This window comes from Bombina bombina, chromosome 11, assembly GCF_027579735.1.
Source record: "Bombina bombina isolate aBomBom1 chromosome 11, aBomBom1.pri, whole genome shotgun sequence".
In the NCBI taxonomy this organism is placed as follows: Eukaryota; Metazoa; Chordata; class Amphibia; order Anura; family Bombinatoridae; genus Bombina; species Bombina bombina.
The window spans coordinates 156,624,034-156,643,127 of NC_069509.1; the positions used below are offsets into that span (position 1 = coordinate 156,624,034).

The following is a 19,094-nucleotide window of genomic DNA, read 5'->3' on the forward strand; positions in this document are numbered from 1 at the left end:
AGTTGTAATTACTAAACATAAATCTCTCAAAATCACAACTTGCAACTCTGCTAACCACGTGCCCATATAAGCTACAACCCAAGACTTTAAAATACTTAGGAATTAATCCTACCCCTAACCATAAGCAACTGTTTGCCCTAAGCTACAACACATTGTTCTCTACTATTCGATCCGACCTATCTTCGTGGGTGACTTGCCTTTTCTCCTGGGGGGGAAGGATCCAAACCCTAAAATTGACCTTGCTACCGAGAATCTTTTATATCCTACAAGCACTCCCCCTACTAATACCCTCTCTTACCTGAAAAAAATGGCAAAACCTGTTAACACATATGTTTGGGGACCAACAAAACCCAGAGTGAATAGGAATACATTATATAGATCAAAAACAGAGGGAGGACTAGGTCTTCCCTGCTTTGAGACTTACTATAAAGCGACCTCTCTACAAAGAACACTAGACTGGCATAGAAACGCCCAAACAAAAGCCTGGATAACCATTGACTCACACATCCTCCGAACACCCAATCTGGGAGCCCTATGTTGGACTCCCATAACAAGCAGACTGGACTAGGCAACCCACGCCCTTTGAAGCATTATGTCTGACAGAAGGGAGGCTTAGACATTCTTTATGCAAAAGCAGTGTTTACAACAGACTAAAACCTACTACTCCCACCCTTTACTCATAAATGGCACCTAGAATTAGATACCACCTTTGACAACCAGACTTGGAAAATAATATTTTAACTTACCAAAAAGTGCTCCACATCCACTAAATTCCTAGAATTAAATTATAAAGTGCTATCAAGGTGGTACCTGATGTCCACACGCTTGAAAAGTATATACCTGGCCTCATCAGACAGCTGCCGGAGGGGATGCAGCCTTAAAGGAACCATGACCCACATGTGGTGGTCTTTCCCCAAGCTAAGCCCCTTCTGAAAAGCATTAGAAAATTATAGCAAAATCCTGATAGACCCCTTATTCTCTTTAACGCCAGCTATAGCATTATTAAACTCCCTACCTCAGAAAACGTGAAAATTACGCACTCGCCTCTAGCAGTTCTCACTGAACTCTGCAAAGATTCCAATTGCTAGAAACTGGAAAAAAAACCTTACCCCAACTATAACGGAATGGATTTCGCATATGGAAAATTCCCTAATACTCGAAGAATATGGGTATTTCAGAACCCAGAAACTCAATACCTTTGCAGACATAAAGTTTTATTGGGAGACCACCTTGCATGATTACCTAAACCCCTAGAGATCCTCACCAGCCCTAACAACTGACAATAGAATACGAGTGTTTAGAACTAGATGCTTGATATCTGTAGTTGAAATAAGAAATCAACAATGTAACAACTTAACCACCCTTCCAGAAAATTGTATAGCGGAGATTGTAGACACAAGAACTTCTGGGATTGCCCTAATCCATATGACCCAAGTCAAAGACTTGTTTATTAAAATACCTGAAACCATCTTAATAGAGACTACACAATGTAATGACAGAGTACCATAAACCTATTGTTTGTTCAATGTTTATTGTTTGAATTGTAAAACTACAATTAAAACCATTTTTTTTAAAATAGCAAAACAGGTTTTATGTTATTGTAAATGTATTCATTTTACTGTACATATCTTTGCATCAGTGTGAACAAAAAGCAATCATGTCAGTGTAAGATATTACATTATAAAATATACATGTGATCTTTCTTTCTGTCTCTTTAATCTCCCTTTCTCTCTCTCTCTCTCACTTTCTTTCTCTTTTTTCTTTCAATCTTTAATGTTTTATTTATTTACAGGGTGTTTTAAATAATAGTATCCCACCTCCTCCTGAAAATGTTGGAGAAAGAAAGGCAGCAGAGAAGCTGACACTGTCTAAGAGAGAGGTAACATATATTGTTTTCACAACATGCTTATTGACTACCTAATTGGTTGATTAGCTTATTGACTACCTAATTGGTTGATTATAATGTATAATTTGATTTGAGTTTTGGAAGCTGCAGCTGAGCTTAGAAGGTTTTAGAATGGAACATTGCTTTAGCTCATGTGCAAAACAAACTCCATATTAGATGCTGTTAGTAAACAACGTCACCAAAGAGATAGAAATGCCACATGATCAATAAATTAAAGGGACAGTAAATTCAAAATTAAACTTGCGTGATTCAGATAGAGCATGACATTTTTAAAAACTTACCATTTTACTTCTATTATCAAATGTTCTTTGTTCTCTTGGTATCCTTTGTTAAAGAGAATATCTAGGTAGGCGTATATGGGCTCAGGAGTGTGCACATGTCTTCAGTACTAGCAGCAATGATTGCAAAAGTTTATAACACTGATTCATAAAATGTTGCAAAAGATTGCTGCTAAAGAGTACCAAAGATACTTGCACGCTCCTGAGCCAATATAAGCCTACCTAGGTATTCTTTTTAACAAAATTCCATGCACTATCTGAATCACGAAAGTTAAATTTTGACTTTAGTGTCCCTTTAAAGTTAAAAATTAATAATAACCCTAACATCACTAATATTCTGGTTCTGATTTTAAAAAGGGAAGTGATTTCTGGGATTTAGCTATTACATCACTGGTTGATGCACCTGTGTTTTGATTGATCCCTTTTAATAGTGCGTTCGGTTAGCCAGTTGTGCACCAAAACCATAGCGATATGTGTGTCTTTAAAGGGATATAAAACCTATTTTTTTTTTCATGAATTAGATAGAGCATGCAATTTGAAGCAGCTTTCTAATTTACTCTTTATTTGAAAAATCAGATATGTAAGCTTAGAAGCCAGACCATTTTTGGTTCAGAACCCTGGGTAGCGCTTGCTGATTGGTGACTACATTTTTGTTAATAAGCTCCTTTGTTTGTAATGATGTACAGGAGTTCTTACAATTCATTTGTTTATCGTCCCCTGTACAATCCTGCTATAGTATTACAAATGACTGAAGTTAGGAACAGCCGGTCAGGAACTAAATCCTGGATTTTAGTTATACAGGAGTTGTATGTTCTTTTAAAATTAAAAGATAGGTTCTTTTAATTCTTTGAATCCTATAATGTAATATTTGTGTTAATATTAATTGCCTATTGGAAATAACAGTAACAAATCCGAATCCAATATTCGTCTGAACCGAATGTCTGCATGAACGAAATGCGTCTGGATCGGTTGTTTTAAAAAATCTTTTGGTCTAAACACATTTTTCGCTCATGCACATGTCTAGAATAAAGCTAATTGATAATAAAAGTAAACTGGGAAATTGTTTAAAATAACATGCTCTTTCTGAATCAGAAAAATAGTTTCATATAGGAAGCCATCAGGGAAAAAAAGAAGGCTGCTTAAAAAAAGTGCAACAGTAAAAAAAAATTAGTTAACCCAACAAAGTATAACCATTTACCCTATAATGTCAAGATAGCAGCACCTAATATATTTAAAGGATCATTATATACAGTAGATTTGCTTCATAAGCATAAATATAGTAAAAGACAATACAAAAACGCTTTCTTTGAATTTGAAATGAACACATGTCAAAGTTTTCTTTTGTTTCCCCAGTCCCCTGTATCACATGACATTCACCAGCCAATCAAAGGCTCATATATGTATATAATCTGTGAAACTATTGTATTTTCAACACAAGGTACAAAGAAAACGAAGAGAATAAGGGAAGTAAATTGGATTTTTTTAAATTTATATTTGAATCAAGAAAGTTTTGTTTTGGCTTTGATGTCCCTTTAAGTCATTTAATAGAGGATATATGTGTTGATAGTTGGCTTTAACATTTCATTTAATTGGTTAAACATTGTATAAAAATAAGAAAGACAAAATTTTAATAACATTAAAGGGACACTGACCCAAATTTTTTTCTTTCATGATTCAGATAGAGCATGCAATTTTTAGCAACTTTCTAATTTACTTCTATTATCAATTTTAATTCGTTCTCTTGCTATCTTTATTTGAAAAAGAAGGCATCTCAGTTAAGGAGCCAGCAAATGTTTGCTTCAGTACCATGGACAGCACTTGTTTATTGGTGCTGACCAATCAGCAAGGACAACCCAGGTTGTTCACCAAAAATGGGCCGGCATCTAAACTTACATTCTTGCTTTTCAAATAAACATACCAAGAGAATGAAGTAAATTTGATAATAGGAGTAAATTAGAAAGTTGCTTAAAAATGCATGCTCAATCTGAATCACGAAAGAAATTTTTTGAGTACAGTGTCCCTTTAAGGTAAGCTCTCACCTGGAATGTTATGCTTTGCAATACCATTCGACAGTCTATAAAGCGTAAGTTGAACTGATGTCAAACTATTCTCATTTGCTGGTAAGACTATATTATATATATGTTATATTTTCTTTTTCAGGCTTTAAAATAAACAAAATTAAAACCAAAATGTGATGGTTTCTTCCTAAGTTTTTTCATAGATCAGAATGGTACCTTTAAAATAGTTGAGAAGGCATTTAAATATCTTTAAAAAGTCCAAAAGGAGTTATATACACTTAATTATTATAAGCTTTTTTTAAAAACTATGGCCTCGCTTCCATTGAGTCGTTAAAAATGGAGCCGTAAGCTACCGAAGCGGCCGACAGCTAAAAGTAATTTACGGCTGCATTTTAGTACCAGGTTTCCATTGAAAAGATTAGCGTGTTGCGCGCAGTCGCTCTTTTCGTGTAGCTGTAAGTTAACGTTGTGTTAACGCTTCCATCTGACGTCGGATTTCTTGAAAATCAATTAGTTGCTAAGGTAACCCAACCTTACGCTATAGAATTTACGTTTAACGTCCGTGCTTCTTACCTGTGATCGCCTCTCAAGAAAAATAAAAAAACACTTATCCATATTTTTAATAATCAAATACTATTTTCTAATATAATTATATTTAACACTTCATAAATATACATAATATTTATTGCTGCCCTAGGCATAGGTCTAGTTTGCATTCTGTAGATATGTTCTTGCATATATTATTATATTTAAATATATACTGATATTTCTATTAGAATATAAGTTCAACTATTTCTATACATGAGACAACAATAAATATTACTTATAACAATTTATTTCTACATTAAAACACTTGCATTATTTGCAAGTTTTATAATTTCAATAGAAAATAGGTCTCAAAAAGCACAATTTTCCTCTTTTACACCTAGTTGAGCTGGGGGTAATATATCTCAATGTATCGACAGCCTCCGACAATGTATTAACGGTTAGCGCTTTCATTGGAAACCTGGTATAATTTATCGATTAACGGCTTCTATTACTTTCTATGGGATGCGAAGATCTTTTCGGCAGCCGAAGTCCGGCTGCCGATATTGAGGTATAACGCGCCATTGGAAACAGTCGATAAACGATATTGCTTCCGACAGCATATTTATCGGTTTGCGAGTGCACGCAAACTGAATTACGACTCAATGGAAGCGAGGCCTATGTTGGAAGATAAATAGGTGAAGGTTACTACCCATATTCCTCTCCGGTCGAGTTAATTTAATAAAATAGTGGTTCTTTCTAAATATACATATTTAATGCAGAATTTGCCACTTCTGATTAAAAAATTGGATCTTACTCTTCTGAAAAAAGCTTTAGTTAAATTATTTTGGAATAAAAAAAATAAAAAAAATTGCTATAAAAAAATGATGTGTATCCAAAATATTTGGAGGATTTGGTTTACCAGATTTTGAGCTGTGTAACAGGGCTTGATTAGGTAGAGTAGTTGCTGATTTGCTCACAGATATTAATTACAGTTCTATAGTAGATCTTGACATGTTTTTTGCATACCTACAAATAAGAAGTTATGCTGGTGTTCTTACTAAATCTATTAAAGGAATAGTCTAGTCAAAATTAAACTTCCATGATTCAGATAGAGCAGAAATTTTAAGCAACTTTCTAATTCACTCCTATTATCATTTTTTTTCTTCGTTCTCTTGCTATCTTTATTTAAAAAAGCAAAAATGTAAACTTAGGAGCCGGAACATTTTTGGTTCAGCACCCTGGATAGCGCTTTCTGATTGGTATCTAAATGTAGCCACCAATCAGCAAATGCTACCCTTGTGCTGAACCAAAAATGGTCCAACTCCTAAGCTTTAATTCAAATAAAGATTCCAAGAGAACAAAGAAAAATTCATAATAGGAGTAATTTAGACAGTTGTTTAAAATGGCACGCTCTATCTGAATCTTAAAAGTTTAATTTTGACTAGACTATTCCTTTAAGGGTAATTGGGAGTATACGAGATTAAAAACTGGTGACCGTATATGGGAAAGGTACATTTTCACTTTCTATTTGTTACACTTATCTGATACTGGAAGATTCAAAATACACAATTTCTTTAATTATAGAAAAGTTGAAAAGATTTCTCCCATCAGATATCAAAAGATACAATAAAATGTAGTTTCAAAAGAGTGATTAAAATTACTTTAGCCTTGCATTTAGAGAATCTCACTATTGTTTGTTATTTCTATCTTATTTAACTCCATTGGCATGGAACCATAATTGGATTCAAGGATGCGAGAAATGCAAGAACCTAGAAGCAGATACGGCACATTGCTTCTACACCTGTCTTAAAATAAAAAAAATTCTTGGCCAATATTGAATATTGGTTAAAAAGATTTCTCAGTTTAGATGTGACATTGTTTGATATAGTTTTGTTAGATGGCTCATTACATCAGAACAATATTAGATGTCTAAATATAGTGATATTATTAGGTAGAAACATCATTTTCTACCTTAAAGTAACTTTAAAGATACTTCTACAAAAAATCCAATATTATATGATCTTGGAGCAATTTGGAATTGAATATATATATATATACACACACACACACACACACACACACACACATATGTGTATGTGTGTATATATATATATACACACACACACACACACACACATATGTGTATGTGTGTATATATATATATACACACACACACACACACACACACACATATGTGTATGTGTGTATATATATATATACACACACACACACACACATATGTGTATGTGTGTATATATATATATACACACACACACACACATATGTGTATGTGTGTATATATATATATACACACACATATGTGTATGTGTGTATATATATATATACACACACACACACACACATATGTGTATGTGTGTATATATATATATACACACACACACACACATATGTGTATGTGTGTATATATATATATACACACACACAATATGTGTGTATGTGTGTGTATATATATATGTGTGTGTGTATATATATATATAAGTATCTGGATATTTTTATGTAATAAAAGTATTTATATAAAATCATTAGAATTAATGTTCAGAGACAGGAGAGGAAGGAATATTATAATTTTTTTGTTTATTTTTTGTTTTTTTAGGAAAATAACTCATTACATTAACTTAACATTGTACAAGCTATGTAAATGTAACATATTGTATCTGAATTAATGATCATATAATTTTGTCCTGTTCTTTTTGTTCTTTTTCATTTTGTTAAATGTCAAACTCTAATAAAAATAAGATAAAAAAAGACAATATTATAAAACATTCTCACTATTAGTATTTTATTTAACATTGACCTGATAGCATAATATTAACCAATCTCGCTATCTAGTGCAAATATAAATCATTCTCATTTTTTTTAAAGATGGAAATGCTGTATGAGGAAATGATCTATACCCTAGTGTACATGGCTGGTGTTGTGTCATCTGAACATGTTGGAAGTGAAGAAGAATTATTCAGTTACCTACAGAAGGTATGTGAAGCCCATTTTCTGCAATTTAGTTCCATGTTGTCTATCAATTTCCTTTTTCTTGTGGTTAAATGTCTCTATAATAAGTACATTGGATAACTTTGTATGTTGTTATTTGTTGTAGAGTAAGTTAAAGGGACAGTCAACACTAGAATTTTTGTTGTTTAAAATCTCTTTATTAGCCATTCCCCAGTTTTCCATAACCAACACAGTTATAATAATACATTTTTTACCTCTGTGTTTACCTTGTATCTAAGCCTCTGCAAACTGCCCCTTATTTCAATGATTTCAACAGACATTTTAGCCAATCAGTGCTGACTCCTCGGTAACTCCCTGTGCGTGAGCGCATTGTTATCTTTATGACACACATGAACTAACGGCATCTAGTAGTGAAAAACTGTAAAAATGCATTTAGATAAGAGGCGGCCTTTAAGGTCTAATAAATTAGCATATGAGCCTACCTAGGTTTAGCTTTCAACTAAGAATACCAAGAGAACAAATAAAAAATGGTGATAAAAGTAAATTGGAAAGTTGTTTAAAATAGCATGCCCTATCGGAATCATGAACGTTTATTTTGGACTTGACTCTCCCTTTAATTCAAGGGGCATAAGGTAAACTATTTATGCATTAGAAATTATTCACTATATTTGTATTACAAAAAACCCCATTTATTTATAATTGCAAAAAGCAAATGCTGTAATGTGTTAAAGCATTGTATTATTGCCCTGTTGTTTGGATATAATTCTGTTGTTAACCCTGCACAGTTAAAATCAGTTTCTGAGCAGTAAAACAATACTAGCTGAATACAGCTGGTGAGCCAATGACAAGAAGCATATGCGTGTAGCCACCAATCACCAGTTAGCTCCTGAGCCTACCTAGTTATGCTTTTCAACAAAGGATACAGAAAGAACAAAGTACATTTCTACTTACTTTAATTTTTACTTTCCCTTTTTCCATTCCATGTTTGTTTACATCCTTGCGTTTCCTGCCTTGATGAATCACTAACCTAAAATATGAGAACTACTGCCCATGTAAATTCCCTCTTTACAATGTTATGCTGGAGGTTGTTGATGTACTGGCACAGTACGGTGACCAGAAATACCTTTCAAGACTTTATTTCAAAATAAAGTATGTACATGTATCACAGATACTTCTTTGTGGAATGAATAGAGACAGTGGCAAGTGTTACATGAGTTAAAATTCCAAAGGAGCTTATTTCCCATGAATAGCAAAAGACCTGTCTAGACTAGCGAAGACTATAGGTACAGAAGCAAGCAACAGATAAATACAGGCCGGCAGGATACAAAGGCAGAAAACAGTCAACTGATTATGCTGCATTGCACAATCAGTGGATTAAGTAATGTTAACTGCAGGCAGCGTACTGCTTCCCGCTCGCCACTAGGCTGAGTAGATGAGATTCAAGACCGTGAACCTTGTCCACCCGGCCTTTGATAAGTGGAGTCCAAAGACTGACAGATAAAATATAAAAAGGTTGCAAGTACTGGCCATCATATTAAGCAGTAATACTAGTCTGCAAGTACTGGAAGGAAGAGTGGCCTTTAGGGAGCAAGTGAAGGAATATAGATTGTATTGACTGGTAGAATACAGACAGTAGGGACCAGTTGGAACACAGGTGATGGACACTACTTTTTGTATCCTTTTTAGACAATATTACTTGTGACCCTGCTGAACATTACAGCCTGTACCTTGTTCATGCTAGTCATTTCTGCCTGTATTTCTTCTTTTTATCATCACGGTGATGATAAAAAGAAGAAATACTGGCAGAAATGACTAGCATGAACAAGTTACAGGCTGTAATGTTCAGCAGGGTCACAAGTAATATTGTCTAAAAAGGATACAAAAAGTAGTGTCCAGCAAGGACCCAGGCAGTAGTGGCCAAAAGGAACACAGACAGTAGTGCCCAGCAGGGTCACAAGCAGTGGTGTCAAGAAGGGACACAAGAAATAGTGTCCAGTAGAGTACAGGTGGTGGTAGCCAAAAGAAACACAGGTTTAAATGTGCTACAGTCAGTGTCACTGGCATCCATGGACACAGGCAGTAGTGTCCATCCAGGGTGCAGTAAAACATTTAAAATATATATATGAAACACTAATTAAACCTCTTAAAGTATTTAAGGTCAAATCAAAACTTTATTTTAATTAAGAAATAGCAGGAAGTGCAAGATGTTTGTGCACAACTCCCTCCTAAGCATAACAAATCACTGTCTGATTAGGGCAACTCATACACCTGTATTGGTGGACAGTAATTATTATTACTGTAGGCTTATTATTGTCAATACTACTAATAAAATATGTTTTGAAAAGGACTCTTTTAGGTGCAACATAAAAATTGTACCTCCGTATTATGCCTGGTTCCTAGTTTGTGTCCAAATTTGTCAACCTCGTCTTTAAGTTCCATGTCTGTGTTCTCAAAATTAAAAGTGCATTTTACTTTGCTCTGGGGAAAAAGAAAGAAAGGAAGGAAGGAAGGAAGGAAGGAAGGAAGAAAAGAAGGAAAGAAAGAGAGAAATAGAGAGAAATAAATCAGATGTTGAGAGTCACTATGACATTTAATAAAATGTATGAGAGACTGTTTGCAGTTGGACTGAAATAGATGTTTACAAAGAAAACCATGGTACAAATGTTATATCATTCTGAAGCAGAATAAATCACAATGCAAATAATATATAGTTGAATGGATCCAACTTTGTAAATGACTTTCTTACATATTCATTATTTTGGCTGTTTTAGTGTTTATATAATTCCACCCTCCCTTGAGGTTTTCTCATTTTGAGTTGCTGCTATATTTGATCGTTTTTGATGTATCAGTAGCAAAGCTTCAAAGTCTTCCTGATCAAATACCGGCGTAACATCTAAAGTATGCAGTCACCAACTTTAAATGCATGGGTACAATATATTACTGATTATTTTTAATTTAGAAACTCCTTTTATTTTGATTGTATTATAATGTGTAGTCCATTTAATTTTTTCTTGTATTTCTCTTTTAAATTAATAGAAAGATTTATTATACTAATTATTTGATCAACAAGATCACTGTAATAAGGGTTCTTAGACTTTACTTTTAAAATGATATATTCTAACAGAGATACTATTCTGATGCCAAAATGACCTGCTCTGATTTGTTAGAACATTTAATTTCCGGCTTACTATGGGTTACAAGAGAAGTTGAGCATTACTGATTGAACTAGTTTTGTTATTTTGCGCTTGGCCTTGAGCAATCAATAGCACTCAATTACGTATTACAATACAGTCTTGATTCACACAAGCACTAAAATTAAAGCATTCCATGCTTATAATGGGAAACACTAATTAGTGGACAGGCAACATTTACATAATCAACTTGAAATATCTACTTTTAAAAGCTGTTGTAACTTGTTACCCAAAGGATAACAGTCCACAACAGCATTAGCCCTAATGTAAAAATCACTACAATGCCTCAACTCCACAATTAATTACACCCCTAACTGCCACTACCCCTGTTGCATAAACTTCCTTCACTTGTAACCCCAAAACCACCAGTGCTTCATTCCATAAACCCTGCCTTACCATTAACCATTAAACCACCACTTCTCCTTTGCACAAATCCCCCCTACACTATTAGACCTTAAACTGCCACAACCCCCATCTCAAAAATACTTCACTACACTATTAACCTCTAAATAATCTCAGTCTCTAATGCAATACCTCTCTGCACGATTAAACCCCAACCTGCTAACCCCCAAAAACCCTAATCTAAAACAACCTAAGTTACCAAAAATAGCTGCATAAAATAAAAAAATAACAAAAAAACCCACTGAAGAAAAACAATACCAAACATACCCTATCCTAAAAAACTACCCACCCAAAAAAATAAACAGCCCCTCTTAAAAACCCTATCCTACCCGTAAACACTCCGTGAAAAATTATAAGCCCCTAAAAACCCTATCCTAAAACTAAAATAAAAAATTAAATTGCTCCCTTTAAAAAACCCCCACAAAAAACACATCCTTAAAGGACCACTCAATGCAGTAGAATTGCATAATTAACAAGTGCATAATACAAAGACAATGATTTAACACATACTCTGAATTTCAAATAAGCAGTAGATTTTTTCTGGCAAATTTATTTTTTCTGCCATTTTCCAGCCCCGTATCATATGACAGCCATCAGCCAATCACAGACTAGTATACGTATACCCTGTGAGCTTGTGCCCATGCTCAGTAGAAGCTTATTCCACAGAAAGTGTGAATATAAAAAGACTGTGCAAAATTTAATAATGGAATAAATTAGAAAGTGTCTTAAAACTGCTGCTCTATCTGAATCATAAAAGTTTATTTTGACTTGAGTGCCCCCTACAAAAAAGCCTTCCTAAAAAAAAACTATCCAAAAACTAAAGTCTCCCTCCCAAAAAAATCCCAAGTACAAAACTAAAACACCCTTAAGAAATAAAAATCACCCCATAAAAAACCCTAACTAAAAACTAAAAAGCCCCCTAAATAAATCATAACTAACAAGCTCCTAAAAACAAAACTTAAAAAACTAAAAATATCATGTCTTTTATTCTCTGTCCAAAATCTTTATCCGTTGTAGACCAAATGGTGGTTCTGTTCCTGTGCTCTTCTTTTTTTTTTGTCCCATGTAGCAGACTGAATCTTCTCTCTTTTATAGAGGTACTCTGGTAGATATTTTCATATAAAAAGTTCTATTGAGTTTAGTTGTGACAAATACATGTATTGGTTTGATAAGGAAAATACTGTTCCTGAGGCCCTTAGAAACAAAGACCTAACTGTAGAAAATCATTATAGATTTAATTGCCTATCCCAGATAATTGTGAACAAATAAAAAGTAAATACATATATGTTATATTGCAGTAATAGTCACATGTAAGGATGAGTGTGTTTGTGTGAAGCAACATGCTGTATCAGTGATAGGAAGATATATACTTAGTCTGTGAGATTCTTCAAGTTTTGGAGCTATCTTTTGGCTGGCTGGAGTTGGCTGCTCCAGGCAGCTTAGCTATGTAATTCATTTTGCTTATTTTTGAAAATTATTTTAAAATACTTGCCAGCAATTTTTAAGCAATTTTTTATGCAAACTCTTTTTGATTAATTAGCCCTTTTAGGATATACACAGATCTCAACCTGTTTTATGTCCCTTTAAAGTTGGAATTCTTTGCTATTCCCAGATCGTATGTTGCTAACTATGACTGATTTTAACCCCTAGGCCTCTATTTATGAAATATATATATATATATACACACATATGATTATATAATGAATACATAAGATTACAACAGTGTATGTGTGTTGATATACAGTACGTGATCCATTGTTTTTTTAGCATTTACTGTACGCTCAAATGATATATTTATCACACATTAGGCTACTGTTTAAACACCATGCATATTCTATTTTTTCATTACTTTGTGATTCCACAGATCTGAAAAACATCTACAAATTAGCTGTAAGTTGAATAATATTAGTTTGCATACTGATAACAAATGTGCTTCGTATTAGTAATGATAAAAAATAATAATAGTAATTCATAAAGATATATAAATTGTAACTAAGAATTTTATTTTACTTCCAGGTTTTTGAAATTAGTAAGAGTGACCATGATTATATTCATCTTCGTGTCAAAGAGTCAAAGGTAATGTTCAAATATTTACTTTTTTTTCTTGTTATTTAAATGATGCTATATATACAATAGAACAGTTATTCACTGGGGTGTCTGAAAACTTGCTAGAGTATCATTGAATGTTCCTGGGGCTGTCACACAATTAGCAGACCTGACCATTTTTAAAACTGTTGGTTTGCATTAATTTGCCTATCTGATGATGTCACAGAAAGAAATACGGTGTGATATAAAATATGGTCCCTCCCTCTTTTAATTCAGATTGCAGTCTTTAAAGAAAATTAGCTTTACATTCCTTTAAAATATTGCTTATTAATTATGCGCTATAGAATTTTGAGGCACTATACAAATAATAATAAAAATAATATGAGAAGTAAATTATCTAAAAATGTATGAATTTTTTTTTCCCATTGGTAATTAAAGTGATAGTAAAGTCACGATTCAGATAGAGTGTGTCATAAAAATAAAACTTTTCAATTTACTTCTATAATCTAATTTGCTTTGTTCTTTTGGTATCATTTGTTGAAAGGCATACATAGGTTGGCTCAGGAGCAGTAATGCACTACTAAGTGCTAGCTGGTGATTAAAGGCTGAGTATATATGCCTCTTTTCATTGGCTCAGCCTATGTATTCTGATAGCTTTCAGTAGTGAATTGCTGTTCATTTAAAGTGAATATCAAGTTTGATGAATCAGTGCCCGGTTTTTAAAAACCCTATTAAAAACAGGGGCACTTTCATTTATCAAACTTTACATTTCACTCGTTTTGTTAAAATACCTTTTAATCTTGAAACATCCAACATCAACTAGAAGGAGCAAGTGACATTTTTTTGGAGGAACTACATTGAGGCTGGGAAATCCTCTTCCAAGGAATTTTATAAAGCAATTAAGGGAGACTGGATATTCAGGCAGTTTATTCCCACTCACTAACTTTAGATTGAAACTTTCAACAAGACACATAGGCCTCTATTTAACAAAGTCTGGCGGACCTGATCCGACAGTGCAGATCAGGTCCGCCAGACCTCGCTGAATGCGGAAAGCTATACGCGCTCCGTATTCAGCAGTCTGAAGACTCGCCAGAAACACGGGCCGTCAAGCTCCTTTCTGAGCTTGATAGATAGGCCCCATAGAGTGTGATTCTCTATAGCTCTCTGGGCTGGTGAGATTCCATAAGAACCTTTAGATAAATTGCCCAAAGTCTGTGTTATGGGTCGCAACCTTCCAGATCATTACACATGTATCCACTTTGTGGTGGAGCAATTTCATTTTCAGTTTGTGGCTTTTCCCTTTGGAAGATCAATATAATTCAGGTGCTGCAGACTTTTGCAAGGTAGATCAATCATTTTAAAAGCAATCTAGTGCCATAAATTGTGTTAGTCTCCTAGAAATTATTTTGGATTTTTTCAAGGCAGCCTTAATTAAAAAGCTAATAGAATATATTCGCACTTGTCAAGGTCTTTATAAGTAAATATTTTTATTACAAGTTAGAGCCAAAAATGCTAAGTAAGGACCCTTTGTTGGTCTGAAATGTACTAAAGGGTTAACAGATCTAAATTAAGGCATGAAAGATGTGTGAGTGTGTTTGCAACAATGTTGCAGTGTGACGGGAGGGCTTGACTTACCAGTATCAAGTTACATGTTCTGAGTTTCTACCCATCTTCCGGAAGTTTCAGCTTTCCCTCACGCCTTCCCATGGATTGTGGTTTTGTGGTTGCAGGCTGGTGGCTATGAGTGAACAGCTTTCATAGGGTTGCTGGTAGTTTTTCAGCTGGGTAGGTTTAATTGAGCTAGACCCAAATGCCAACCCATAATTTAATTCCACATGGTCTGTTGCTGGATGTCCAACTAGCTCAACTGGGTTGCCCTACTGGGCTGGAGCTATTGACAAACCCTAGCCGTGGCGGCTGGTGAGGGCCCTGGGGCATTTTTGGGTGGTATGGTACAGAGTGATGGCCAAGCTGAATGGAGGAGCGATGTCTGACAGGAGGTGGCCTGAGGGTGTGCTCTTCCCTGTGTTAGGCAGGCCAAAGCGCTCAGGTGGGTTCCTAGCCTTCTTTGGGTGGAGCAACAGGTGCTTCATTGTAGGTTCCCAGATTGGGGGCCCTGACCTGCTATGGCATGGGTTAAATGAAAGTACTTATTTGCTGCCATCCTTCAAAATTATTAAACCTAAAAGGTTTAGTCAGTTTAAAATTGTTGCCTGTTTCTAATAAAATTGACCATGATTGGTCTTAACCCCAGATCCTGTGTATGTGTTTTATTTGGGGGTTAAGTTGGCGGGAACTCCTTAGATAGGTGGAGGTTCTCCCTTTTAGTCTGGTGATACCTTTCAAGTATTAAGCAATGGACTGTTTAATCCCTTAGGGAGTTCTGAATACAATATTTTACTTTATTTTATTTGCTAAGGAATTTGAGAGTATTTTACCCAAATATGTGACACACGTACTGAACAAAAGGAATTCAGTGCATAGGTAGAAATTATTACTAAATACATTAAAATGGGTCCTGCTACTTTCTAAGACTTCTACAGAGCAAACAGTACAAATAGAAAAATGGGTAGATTTTAGAAAGCACTGGGCTAATCACAATCGTTTTATAATTATGAGCATGTTAACGGCTGCCATTTTCATTGTCTAGTGACAACACATTTTTTATTAACATTTTGATGAAATGGCCTTGTTCTTAAAGGGATACTAAACCCTAAATGTAGCCACCAATCAGCAAGCACTATCCAGGGTTCTGAACCAAAAATGGGCCGGCGCCTTAGCTTAGATTGTTGCTTTTTCATGAAAGTTTAATTAAAGGGACATTAAGCACTAAATGCATTTTAAAAGCATAGTATTGAGGTTATTCCCTACATTCCTCTGATCATGGGTGCCGCCATGTTTAAATCTGTCTCTCACTACATTCCAATTCTGTCCTGTTTGCACATGTGCAGCAACTCTCCTTCACATACCTGCAGTGTAAACTAGGTTCCAAAATGGCAGCACCCATGATTAGAGGGAGCTGCATGAAATGTATTTAGTGTCCTTTTAAAAAAAGATCAATCAACAAACCAGCTCTTTAGCCTGTGGTTTAATTGCTAAATTGCTCAAACTTCCATTTAGTTTTTTGGTTTATGTCATCTGAAGATTAATGACGCAGATAACGATTTCATATTGTTTTTGAGAGATAATGGTTTCAAGTTTATGGGACATTAATGAGAGCTTCATTTTGGGATCGGGACCACGCGATAAAACACATTGGGCAAGATTACAAGTCGTGCGGCCAATTAGTTGCGAAAACTCAGCGCGCAATATGGCTTTTTCGCATTTGGGGTTGCGCAGCTATTATAAGTTGCCAAATAACTTATTTTGCGCGTGCATGACTTATTCTCCTTGAAAAGTGTACATTAAAATGCGAATATTTCATATTGCAAAAATGTTTTCAGAATATGTTCTATTTTATTTATAAATAAATATTTCTCTATATATGTGATGATTTTTTACCCGATATATCTATTTATAGCGAGATATGTATATGAATATATATATGTCTAGATATCTTGAGATCTATATGCGAATATCTGTTCTGAGATATTGTTTAATGTGCAGAAGATTGTAATGTAAAATCTTTTCATTATCTCCCTAGTTAAACATATCTGTATATATATAAATCCATGTTTCTCTATGTATGTGTATGAATGCCAGGCTCATCTTCCTTACACATTGCACTTCATCTGCTGCACCTCTTTGCCAATCCCTTCACTGGCTTCCTCTTGCCTCCAGGATTAAACACAACATTCTCACTCGGACATAAAAAAGCCCTCAACTGCACTGCTCCCCCCTATATCTCAGACCTTGTCTCCAGATACTCTCCCTCCCATCCCCTTCGCTCTGCTCATGATCTCTTACTCTCCTCCTCTCTCTTCCCTAGTTTTTAAAGATTCAAGCGCTCCCTAAAGACTCTACTATTCAGGGATGCATACAACCTACACTAACCTTTCCTAACTCCATTGCTATCCCCTTGAACCCATTAGCATGTTAGCTATGAGTCCAGCTGTTTGTAGATCACCCTCATAAGAGCCGACTACAACAGTGCAACTCTCTGCAGGGCCCTTTACCCATTTGATCCCTATAAATGTTATCTTGTATACCGCCTATGTTTATAGCGCTGCAGAATCTGTTGGCGCTCTACAAATACCTGATAATAATAATAATAATGTCAATGTAAAATCCCTGCGTCGGCTTTTTTTTCCCCTAACACCCGAGATCGCATATCTTTGATTCCTTATAACTTTTGTTTGCAATATTGTTTTTAATAATTTTTATTAGACAGTGTTAATATGAGTGTAACGGTACTTTGTAATGTATTTTTTGTTTTGTGAAACTTTTATGTTGCGCAAAACCATTAACGATAGCTCTTTGAGCGCGAAAAGGATTGTTGCATAAAAGGCGAATGGGCTCACGCAATTGCGATTTTTCAAGACTTGTAATACCTGCGCAATGGAAATTAATTGCGAAAAGACCATATCGCGCGTGGAAACCTCGTACTGCGCAATTTGTAATCTTTCTCATTGACAATGCAGAAATTATCTACTAAAAAATAAAACATTCTGTGCAGCAATTTATAAGCAGTGACTTCAGCGAGACAGTACTGGTACTTACACTCACAACTTCGCAATGAATTTTACATCAACTGATGCTGATTGCTCAATTGTTACATATCATACCAGTTATAGTGCATTAAGTAACACATACATATGCTTAGAAATCCCAGAGAGTCTGTTTCCTACTTTATTACAAATATAACCGGAGTTTACTTTTACACTTATTTTATGCTTTGAAGATTGAATGGAAAACCTAAGTTGATTTTTTTCCCTTTCAGGCTCCGATCTATGCTTTAAAGGTCACAGTGGTACAGGCTAGAAATCTTCTGGCTAAAGATGCCAACGGTGAGTAGATATGTGAATGTAATTCTGTTATTTTATGATTTAACAAAGGCACTAATGGTGACCGGATGTTTGCCACAGCTGTGCACTCTAAATGCCATTTTTTGAATAAAATTAAAAACTTGTTTTTGCAAAAAATGTATTAATTTTCCATTTATTCAATAAGGTTTAACAAGCTGCTACTGCATAAGCAAACATGCAAATACAAATTTAAAGGGACTGTACTGTGATTTTTTTCCCCTTTTGTATGTTCCCAATGATCCATTTTACCTGCAAGAACAGACATCCTCAGACTTGGCCCTCCAGAAGTTTTAGAACTACATTTCCCATCATGGGAAATGTAGTTCTAAAACCTCTGGAGGGCCAAGTTTCAGGATGTCTGTGCTAGAGTGTATTAAATTGTTTACAAATAGCCCATTTACAATTATGTTGTCATTTTAAATAGCTGATTTTGCTTATTGTATCCCCACCTATACTGAAAATGTCTATACTTAAGTAAGTACTGGTTATAGAAAAGTTATGTAAACAAGAAAGGTTAAGGAGAAATCACTCTCCCAGTGGGGGTGGGAAAAACAGATAAAAACATTTAATTTTCCATTATTCTATCTAAGTAATGGTCTCACTGTGCATAGAGTGATAAGATAAGGAAGATTCTGTGTAAATATTGTTTATTTATTTAAAAAATATTTTACCAGGAAGGATACATTGAGATTTCTCTCGTTTTCAAGTATGTCCTTGGTCCACAAAACATTGTACAGTGTAAATATAATAAAATACTGTATTTTATATTAAAACATACCTAAAATCGCAATTTC

At 34.7% G+C, this 19,094-nt stretch overlaps 1 protein-coding gene across 1 annotated transcript in view; it reads left to right on the top strand.

Annotated features, from left to right (window-relative positions):
• Window positions 1-19,094, top strand: part of BAIAP3 (BAI1 associated protein 3) — a 537,315-nt gene that overhangs the window by 209,466 nt on the left and 308,755 nt on the right. Inside the window, exons 3-6 of the mRNA XM_053695302.1 lie at window positions 1,793-1,879; window positions 7,614-7,721; window positions 13,307-13,366; window positions 18,216-18,282. Coding sequence (XP_053551277.1) covers window positions 1,793-1,879; window positions 7,614-7,721; window positions 13,307-13,366; window positions 18,216-18,282 — 322 coding nt within the window. The remainder of the gene's footprint in view (window positions 1-1,792; window positions 1,880-7,613; window positions 7,722-13,306; window positions 13,367-18,215; window positions 18,283-19,094) is intronic.